Source organism: Balaenoptera musculus, chromosome 1, assembly GCF_009873245.2.
Source record: "Balaenoptera musculus isolate JJ_BM4_2016_0621 chromosome 1, mBalMus1.pri.v3, whole genome shotgun sequence".
Taxonomy (NCBI): Eukaryota; Metazoa; Chordata; class Mammalia; order Artiodactyla; family Balaenopteridae; genus Balaenoptera; species Balaenoptera musculus.
The window spans coordinates 78683362-78694636 of NC_045785.1; the positions used below are offsets into that span (position 1 = coordinate 78683362).

The window sequence follows — 11275 nt, forward strand, 5'->3', positions numbered from 1 at the left end:
CCTGCGTGGATCTTAAAGACCCATCTGTCTTGCTCAGCCCTTTATCCCCAACGCCTAGCTGGGAACCTGGCACAAAACGAGACTCCCAGCAGGCATTCACTGAATACAGGTGAGCCAAGTCTTCCCTCTTCCCAGCCTCTTTGCCTAAGTCACTCCTTTTGCACCAGCAGGCACTCTCAACCCTGAGCACATTGCACAGGACTGATCATTCCCTCCACTTGTACGTCACTGACACTACTTTTGAGCTGCAGATAATCTCTAATCAGAAGGAGGTTACATTTCTTCTGTCTCTCATCTCTCTGTCGTATCTCTATACTGAAATTGACATATCTATGGTTTTGCATCTGCATTCTTAAGAAGGAATGAAATAAAAGGGTAGATATTTTCCTTTGCTTATACCTAGTATTTTGGTGTAGAATGATGAGCTATAATGCATGGCTGACTTAGCAACAGTGATCATTAGATTTATTTTCAAGGATAGCCAGTACTGAGTGTATATGTGGGTGATGGAGAAGGCAATTTCCAACATAGTGAGCATTTTTGAATGCAATTTGACCAATTTTTTTATGCTGTATAGGGAATGTTTATCCTTTTGAAGAGACAGTTGTGGAAGGCCCCGGAAGTTCCAGCAGAGAACTGGCTCAGTGGGGCTACACTAGCCCATCAGAGGAGCAGATTGAAATCTGGAGCGCCTCTTTCATCCCTGTTTCTAACAAAGCCACTTCCGGAACAAAGGAGCCTACATTGTTTCATAGTTGCAAAGATGCCTGGTCCAGGCCTATATAAATATGGGGAATGTTACAGGATGGGGTGCATGCAATCCAGCTCTTCCTGGAGCGCACTTGCCCATCAGTGGCAGGATGAGAGCTGAGGACATTGAGTGTGCTCAGCCCTTCTCTGGGTGTCTTTCCCCAATAAACCCTATTTCATATACACACTGTGGCTCCCTTAGAAACTCAAATGCAACCTTCCCACCAAATAGGGGAGCAGTTCAGTTGAGCAGCTGTAGGAGTTGACCTAATTGCAGGCTATTTATCATATTTTAAATGATTTCTCTGTGTCGTATGACTTAATTGAAACTCTCAGAGAGCAGGAAGAAGAGTAAATACTCGTGAGTGTGTATGTAGAGGGGAATGAAATGTGCATGTATAGATTGTCATATCTTGCATAGATTGTATATCTATAGATTGTGTATCTATATCTATTGTATATCTGTAGATTGTATATCTATATCTATAGATTGTCATATCCTGTATAGATTGTATAGATTGTCATATCTTCTTGTCTCTACTCCTGTCAGCTTTTTTTTTTTTTAACAGAATAAAGTTTTCAGTCTCTACTGTGAAACCCTAAAAAATAGCCTTGTGTGGGTTCTCGGGATGTTTTTGAGGTTATAGCTCATTATCCCACACAGTAAACTTGTTATGAGGACTCTTGAGATCCCTGATTTCTGACTAGGACTCAAGAGTAATTAGGCTTCTCCTCAGTCACTGGTTTGTTTTTTATCTCCGGGACAATGAGTATGTAACCGATAAGGTTTCCTTTGAGAATTGAGAGTTGCTTGTTTGAATGTTCAGAGCCAAATCTGTTGCCCAGCCATATACAGCCAGGGGTTTATAGAAGTTCATGGTCGCCTCAATCCTGACTCCATGTCAGGATGTCCATATTTCTCCTTTATCTTTCCCATCTACTTCAAGTGTATCATCATTGTTATATGTACCTCTGTAAAATGTTCTGGGGAAAAGGTAGGGGTATAAATAAATAGATGTATTATGGTAGGCCATCAAAAACCAGTTTTACTGGCTTCTTTTTTTCCCTTTCCAGATTGAGATGCTACCAGATGGGCTGTTTCAGTGCAAAAAGCTGCAGTGTTTACTTTTGGGGAAAAATAGCCTGATGAGCTTGTCCCCTCACGTGGGTGAGCTGGCGAACCTTACTCACCTGGAGCTCATTGGTAATTACCTGGAAACACTTCCTCCTGAGCTGGAAGGATGTCAGTCCCTCAAACGGAGCTGTCTGATTGTCGAGGAGAATTTGCTCAATACTCTTCCTCCCCCTGTAACAGAACGTTTGCAGACATGCTTAGATAAATGTTGACCTAAAGAGGAAAATAATTTTTAAAAGTACACTCCAGGGCTTTATCTGAGAACTCAGTTTTCCTAAGTTATAAAGATGAACAATGGATAATTATGACTAACTATAACCAAATGTCTTATTAAAGCAACTCAGTGTCTATCCCTAAATTAAACAGGTAAAAAGTATTAACACTGAACTAAAGTTTTGTGAATAATTGATCTTTAACTTATGGAAATAAAAGAAGTACGCTTGGAGGGTGGAATGGGGACATGAAATTATTGAATCTCTAGATTGCAGTTTGTATCTTTTTGAAGATTAGGTATTACTTATTTGCATACTTGTTTTAACTGACTTCCTGTTTTGATATTTATCACCTAGACCATAAACTCATCAACATAAATTCCCTTGATGTACACTGAGCACTGTCTTTGATTTATGGTCTTAAATATTTTTAGGCAGGGTACATTGTGCTAGGCAGAATTCCTTCTGGCTTAATTTTTACTTCCTGTCCCAGCTTGTTTTGAGTCTTCCTCCATCTGATTTTCTCTTGACAACAATGATGAACCCTGAGAAAGTGCCTGCCTTTGGCCTTTGCATAGAACAGGAGCAGAGTTCTTAGGACATGTCACCCTCGGGGCATCCTAAAAATTAATGTATGCTCAAATTTTTTCTTGTATATCATCAAAGCCTTTTTTATTTGCTAATGATTTTTATATTAAATGTAAAACATACAAATATTTTTTATTGTATAATCTTGGATTCAAAATCTGTGAGAATAATTTTTGTAAGGTACAGAGAACACATCCTTTTCTTTAAGAATTTACTATTAATATACTTGGTTTTGGCTGCTTATGATTCTCATAATTGTGCACATTCTGTTCCAAAATGTTTTTGTACTCTGCAACTAATTACTTTTGGATAACGAAAGCCTTGTGTTTCATGCCCTAAAATATTTGGGGGGTTTCCTTGTAAGAGGATGGCCACATCATCTACCTCTCTCTTCCCTAGTGCTGTGCTATTGTACGGGTACAATTCTTAATTACTTCAAAAACTGTGATGGAGGGGAGAGGTGCAGATTTGGATCTTTAAAACTGATTTTAAAGCGTTCTGCGGAAATTAAGTAAGAGTTAAGCAAAATACTTTCTTCTCCATCTGCATGATCTCTAGATAGGATTATAATGTAAAACACTCAGCTTAAAATTCAGTGCTTAAAATGAGTTCTCAAAGCTCACAAAGAAATAGGTCTGGTTAACAAATCCATCTCATGCCTTTGCCTAACTTTTCTGGAATACATTTTGCTCTTTTTTATAAAGAGCTTTGTGTTTGGCTTTTTATTATCATGCATATTATAAAATGAATAAAATCGACTGACTCATTTTGGGGAAATGTACATTTTCAATGTGTTTTTCTCTAATGGGTCTAGGCATTGTGATGCCGTCTCATTTTGGATGTAACTATGAAGTAATCTATTAACTGCACCTAGACAAAACTGGAAAACACTATGGGTAAAGAGTACTGTAAACATGGAATTGTGTTGTATGGTATGTTTTTTCTTGCTTTGTCCCTTCCAGAAAGATGAAAGTGAGTCTAAGTTATGGCAAAATGTAGCTTCCCTCACCTGCCACACACCCCTGGACTAACATTCAGAGAAAAGAATTGTTCACATCAGATGAAATTTGAGTAATAGCTGTAAAAAATATAAAACACCAAAAGCTGCCTAAAACATTATTGTTTATTCTGAATGAGAAAGAACAGTGTAAAAATGCAATTCTTACCAAAACTTGCCTTTAGTCAGAACATTCAAGTTCTCAGGGAGCCAGGCATAACTGATGAAACTTTCTTGTAGGATTTCAGAAAACGGATTCTGACTATATCTAGGGTTTTTTGTTGTTTTCAATCTTTTCAATGTTGAGTTCGTTGTCATTTTAATGTTTCACATCTCTGTTGCACAATAGAATTGTCATGTGTACCGATTCCGGTGTTGGATAGGATTATCTTATGTTTGGAACATGAATATGATACATGGAAATACGTTTAAATGTTTTGGGCCATATAATTAGCCATAATGTGTATGAAAAATCTTACCCCCTTCTATAAGGAAGAGCTGTTAAAACAAATTTCAGATTTGCTACTATTCCCCTGACAAACTACAACTCCTCCCGGCTAGTCACCAGTTCTGTTCACCTGCAGAAGTCACTAGCCAAACCTTCCTTATCACCCTTCTAAATTTCTATCAGGATCAATAAATGAGTTTTGTAAGCTTCTTTCCAAACACTAGGGTTTGGTTACTAATGCAAACTCTGTTGTTCTTGATGCCATAGTTTTTAGGTTTACTTTTTTATTTCAATCCTACACTCCAGTGTTTAGGTAACTTTTGAAATGACGTAGCACTGATGCCATGAACTCTGAAACCACCACTTAACACACAAAACTATGGTGTTTGATGCCACCTTTACTGCAATGTTGGAGCAGATCTTCAATTTGGAAGAGGATTTTAAATGAAGAAAATGAAGTTTATTCAATTATAATTTTAAGACTTTAGTTGATGCTTGATTTCCAAGAATGTGTAGTGCATTTTCCAAAAAGTAAATATGGATGTTATTCAGAACAAAGTTGAAGGCTTATGCTAGCATTGGTTCATTTTATTTACCTTCACACACACAGATACACAATGATGAGCTTGCACACACACACGCCCCATGTATACAAAATGTAATTTATTAGTTTTGGATATGTTTAATATTTTTCCAAAGTTGTAAGAGGTTGTAGGTTAACGCTAGGATATTAATTATTTTTTATTCCTTACTTGTAATCATGGAGTATTCTATTCTCTTAGTTGTAATGTTAAAAGAAAACTAAATGCTCAAACTTGGTCAGCGACCTAAGTGGTTTTGAGCATTCCTTGTAAGGTGTAGTGTTCCTTCACTAACATACATCAGGGTATATCTGTGTGGCACATAGATACGGTGTTTTCATTCTTCATCCTCAGTCTTCATTTTTCCTCTGATATCACCATGTTTCACTGTCACTTAGCAAATGTTTGTGTTAAACAGGGTAAATAGAGATCCTCAAGGTCTCATTGTTGTGGCATAGCTCCACTGTGTGTGCTGCGGTGAGCTGCAGTGAGTTATCTGTGTAACATTATTGTTTGATAGTGAAAATATTTGTTTCTGTTCTTCAGGTGTCTCATGATTCAAATTTTGTATGTTGAACTAAAGTATTGCATAATATTGATGGGTTCAGAAACCATTAAAATAATCAAACAATTATTCTGTGGATTTATAGCTTTATTTCCTTGTATTTTCAATCAAATGCTCTTTCCATCGTCACTTTCTCTTAGCATTGTCCCATCCACATAAGGTATTTTGTTTTCCCTCTCCACTCACCCATCTCCTTAAATTTATATAGTAACAAAATATATGTGTGCTAGAGAACTTGCGATAATACTTGAGCATGTATTTATTTGGGGGGAAGCCAGAGCCTATAATTATGCCTAATTGAGTAGTTCTACTTGACCCATCCCTGCAGTGTTTAGAGCTGATCCAATGATCCCTCATCTGTACCAACAGCATGAGAACATAACTGTAAATCCACTTTGTTTTCAGGAACCATATATTGCATCAGACTCTGTGTTTATTTCTTTCTGGAAACAAGAGGAAGGCTGGTGGGAGGGGGGAGGAGTTATTTTGCATCCTGGTTTGAATTATGAAGACATTATATACATGAAATGGCCTAAACTAGTAACTGTTGCAAAATGCCCTGGATATAATTATTTCTTATCTTCCGCTGGATATGAAAGCTGAAGCGGTGAAAAAACTGCAGTCCTATTTAATTGGTTTCTTCCTGTTTCTGGTCCATCACTTCTACATCCACTGGGAACTATCTACTAAGTACCTTTGGTAATGGATTACATTCTCTCCAACTTTTTTTTTTTATATGAACAATTTCATCAACCCTAAAGCATTAACATAGAACATATGAACCAAAGTACTGAGTTGAGCTGGCTTCTGGTTGAAATTAATTCATATTTAAATTTTGCATTTGACTTGTATAGTACACTACTGCTGAGGAAAACAATTAGGAATGCCTGCTGCATGTTATATATTATCTCTAACAGAGATGGTGCAATTTAAAAAATACAAAGGGGCATAGAATTAGAATGGATGTGTTTGTGTATATATGTGTTGTATATAAACCTAAATATTTATGCTTAAATATTTTAAAAACTCTTCAAATGTTTCACTCTCAGCAAAATAATGGGCCAATCCTGAGTAGAGACATTTTCTTTGGTTAGCTTCACAGTGAAGGCTAGCATTTGTTTTTTTGTCTTTGTCACATATTCTGAAACATGTACATAATTGGTTTTCACTTCTGATAATGGATTACTAGAAAATGTGAGATTGTCTTGAGTTGAATGATTATGGCCCTCAGGTTTACCATGTAAATCTGCATTTTGGTGGTAAATCCCTCTGCCTGAGATTCAGTAGGTTTTGGTAAACTTTACTGTTTTTAAAATAACTTTTGTGTAAAATAGAGATTCAATTTTTATAATAAATGGCAAATAAAAACAGATTCAGTATTGGGAGAAGTTGACTGGACTAATTGTACCTGTATACACGTATCAGTGCCCAAGTTCCAGAAGTGATTCCCTCCTCTTCCCAGGGTTTCCTGTGCAGTTGTACTGTTATATTGTTCACCAAATGATGGATTTTAGATTTACATATGAATCTCATAACAGTAGTATGAGTTTTCAAAGTATGCTACAATGGCCACAAATTATCAAGTCCCTGAAAACTGTTGAATTGATCCTAGAATACACTGGGGGGGAGTGTTGACGGTGTGGAATCTGTCACTCCTAATAAGTCCATCTGTCCAATAGTGTTCATCCTTGGGGACTGATGTTCACCAACCAACCCATCTCTCTCCCTCTCTTCTTGGCTCCTGTTTCTCCATCTACTGTTGGTTTCGCGCTAGCATTGAATAGTGGACCAGGTAAATAAAAGGTACAAAACTACAAGACAAGAGATGTTGTGAAGGTTTAGTAAAGGGAGAAAACACACGAATTATCAAGTAAACTAGGCACTTAATAGTTTGAACTTTTGGATAGAAGACTCTCTCTCTCAACCACCTACACAGTTTCAGGAACACATTAGAAAGCAGATAGTAAGAACTTTTTCTCTGCTGGAGGACAGAACTCGTTATAGACTGAACCAGATGATGAAGGAAACCAGATGGTCCTATTTTTCCCAGGAAATGCATACTTCAGGCAAGGCTTTCCCTCACCCTAAATGCCTCAGGAATGGGAAGATGTTGAGGGAACGAAGCCAGTGCCTGACCTAAGGCGTCACTGCAAGGTGCTTTGGGCACTGGGTCCTGTGCTGACAGGCCACGGGGCAGTCACCTGCCCCCATGAGCATGGGTGGCCCACGTTGTTCAGCACTCGCCTCCACTTTCCAAAATCACTTTTCAAACATGCTGTGAAGGGGGCCTGGCTGTGCAGACAGAGGCTGTGTCGGTGCCGTTGAGGCCACCGTTTGATGCCCTGGAGTTGCAGCTCATGTTTGGGTTTCTGACATGAGTCTGGATTCTCTGAAATCCAGGGTCCTAGCTTGTTTACTCTGTCCCTCTCATCTCCGAGGTCCAGAGGAAAGCAGTTTATCCAAAAGCACAAAGCCAGACCTTGAACTCAGCCCCATATTTACAGAGGAATATGTATCTAATATGCCAACGAAGGATCAGAAAAAAGTCATTTTTCAACATGCGAAAAATGCAGTCATTTTTTCGACTTGGAAAATACGAGTCTCTCTTCACCCTGTGTTGTCTCATCATGCTCTAGACAAGAGTTCTAAGTCTTGCCTCCTAAATACCAATGACTCTATAGAACTGCCTGTGTGCTGCTGAGAAGCTTTGCAAATTATTTCTTATAACAAATACCTTAAATTTTGTGTGCCTTTTTACACAGGCCTGTTGTTTATTCATTTAGGGCTCAGGCACATCGTTTTTTACTCTCTGCCTCCCTCTGCCGCTGAGATGAGAAGAAATCAAATAGAAGTTCGCCTGGTTTCCTATTTCCTCCCCTTTTATTCAGTTTCTCCTTGCCCTGCCTTTATAAAATGCAGCCCCGCCCCCCACCTAAGGTAAGATCTTGAGGATTCAGTGGCCCTCACTGAATCTCAGTGACTCCATCTCAAATGAGATGCACTGAGAAAACCCCATGCAGTGCCCGGCACCAGGACCAGACCAGACATGCAGGTGCCCTGGGCAGGTAACAATTTGTCACCCCTTTAAACATGCTTTGAATATTCATTCAATATGTACTTGGTAGAGATGGGGGAAACTGGTTTTCTATTAGTAAAAATCATGAACCTTTATGTCAGCTGTCTATTTCCTTCTCCAAAAGCAAAACTCTCACAAGAGTAAGGTAGAGCTTAAAGATGATTGAGCAGAGAGACAGGTGGAGGTAGGGGTCCTCATAGCATTTCTGTCAAACACTCCCAGTAGACAGTCTCTTTTCCCAGGCCTCATGAGCAGGCCTCTCAGCTGCTGGGTCTCCCCTCTCTTTTTCCCCCTCAGAGCATCCTACTCTTCTGGCCCTTCCCAGATCTCAGGCCCTACACCCTCCAGTCTCTCTCTCGCTCTCTCTCTCTGACTGGGCTGTTTAGCATTGTCCTAACCACATATTCCAAGCTTACACAAATCACCCTTTACTAAATCCCAACTTTGAGAGTATTAAATACCCATCACATCAAGGGAGATGTTTTAGTTTGTACCCATCGACATAGATGTCTTTCAAGGGGATTGCCCTGGCAGTCCAGTGGTTAAGACTTCGCCTTCCAATGCAGGGGGTGCTTCCAATGCAGGGGGTACGGGTTCGATCCCTGGTCGGGGAGCTAAGATCCCACACGCCTCGTGGCCAAAAAACCAAAACATAAAACAGAAGCAATACTGTAACAAATTCAATAAAGACTTTTAAAAAATGGTCCACATCAAAAAAATCTTTAAAAAAAAAAAAAAATGTCTTTCAAATCACAACGTCCAGGGGAATGTGGTTGTCAGCTGGCGAGGCGAGCTTGCAACCTTAGGAACCTGAGGCAAATGGGATTATAGTAGGGAAAGGATGGTTTCTCAGCTACCTCAGGTTGTGGTAACTTTATCAGAAGAGGAATAATCGATTTGCACCATTGCATATAACATGTTGAATAAAGTCAGAATGTATTTGAAAAAATAAACGTCTTTCAGTTATCAAGATTCTCCCTTCCTTCAAGGTGGTTTCCTGTCACAATTTTCAAATTCCAAATAACAGACTTATTCACTGTGCTGAATGGAAGTAGGACCAATCTGCATTCCTTAGGCTGGTAACCTAATGAATGGCATGTGAAAACCCGCGTTAACTGGTCCTGACCTGTTACCAATTATTCCAGTGATATTTGGTGCTCCTCGTAAATTAGTACCCAGGCAAATGTTTAAACACTGGGGAGACCAAATGCCACCTGTGTGAAGAGAGTTTCCTTCTAGTCTTTCCTTGAAGTGGGTTAGAATTCACATCCTTGTCTTATTGCCTCTATAGTATTTCATAAAGAAACTACTCAGATCATTATGGGGAGAAAAGAGCCATTCTGTCACCCTTTTCATAATAGACTGAACCAGTCTCAGGCAACTGCTCTGTGAAAAGGGAAATCCTGAAGAAGTAGCCAAGTGAAGGAGCATTGATTCAGTCTGCATTAAGAGGCCTGAGGGAAATTCGCTAGACCTGTGATAACCTGGGCAGAACAATACATCATAAGCCTCATTAATGGCTTCAAACTGAGGAAAGATAAAAATCTAATCATTTCATCACTGCTCCTTCAGCTTGGAGTCTGTCACCTCGGGAGAAACGTCATATCGGGGGAAATACTTACAACAGTAACATTATTTACCTCCTGCTACAGGCTAGGTAACCCCCCAGGTTGTTCATGCGTGCTGTCTCAATCCATCCAACAAGGTTTTATTTGGTGTGTTATTCCCATTTTACAGATGAGAAAACAAATGAAAAAATAACTTTCTCAACATCTCATGACTGTTCAGAGGAATCCTATTTAACCTACAGGTCTGCAAAGCCGTTTCTTCAGAGGTTTAGGTAAACAGCACCCGAGATTAGCACTTTACCCCCTCTCACCCACCTGGTGTTTGAAGGCTCACAGATCATGCTCTGGTTTTCAGAGCTCACTGGTCTCCTATCACCTTTACGCCCAGCGCTTCCTCCTATTCCATATCTATCCTAGTTTGCTTTCTCCTGAGCCAAAGAGTCACCTAACCTTTTTATTTTCCCCCTTCATCTCCTAATGTAATTCTAGAATTGTGGAACTTTCCAGTTGGAAGAAACCATGGAGACTTTTCTGAAGAGGAAAGCCTAGATGGCTTGTCTGAGATCACAAACCCACTGTCTGAGGGAGGTGGCACCTAAGTCTGCATGTCCCCCTGTTTAGTGCTCTTTCCACTCTCGGGTCTGGCTCTCAGGAGCACAAGTGGTCTATAAGCAAAGCCTAGTGGAAGAGCCAAGGCTAGCACCCAGGACTCCTCCCTAACTGCAGGTCCTGTGCCTTCTCTAACAAGATGCATTCATTTTAGTTACGTCTTGCATCCTGATAATAACCCTTCCTGTGCCAGTGCAGTACTGGGCTCAAAGCACGTGAGGCTTCTTTCCCCATTTCACTTGTAAGAAAACTAGACTCTGAAAGGAACCATCAGGAGTTACCATTACTGAGAACTACTAAAGCATTTGTCATAGTAACATCACGAATGTTTAAAACGTGTTAAGATAGGTACGATCTCCATTTTATAGAAAAAAGAAATTGGTCCAGGATGGTTAAATGACATATTGGGTTATATGTTAGATTAGATAGCTAGGATGTGGCAGACCCAGGTTTGAACTGGAGACTCTGTACCACCAAATTTCTGCTTTTTGTACAGTGCACGCTGCCAAGGTCATATGACAAGCGAATGATGGTGGTGTGAGAACAGCCTAGGGTTTCGACATCTAATCCAGTATTCTGTCCTTTAGACTGTGCAAGACATTCTGGTAAAAGATTGATATGCATGCACATACACAAACACACAGTTTTAAACACCCTTTAGTATAAATATAACAATTTCATCCAAAGGACTAATGTAATTTTAAACTTCATGGTTATTTTTGAAGCGGCAGAGTTTTTATTTCAAT

At 39.5% G+C, this 11275-nt stretch overlaps 1 protein-coding gene across 1 annotated transcript in view; it reads left to right on the plus strand.

The window, feature by feature from the left end:
* LRRC8B (leucine rich repeat containing 8 VRAC subunit B) overlaps positions 1 to 5345 on the plus strand; it is a 70666-nt gene extending 65321 nt beyond the window's left edge. Inside the window, 1 exon segment of the mRNA XM_036853086.1 lies at positions 1825 to 5345. Within this exon segment, the coding sequence (XP_036708981.1) occupies positions 1825 to 2097 (273 nt within the window). The 3' untranslated portion in view covers positions 2098 to 5345.
* Positions 5346 to 11275: the final 5930 nt, after the last annotated feature.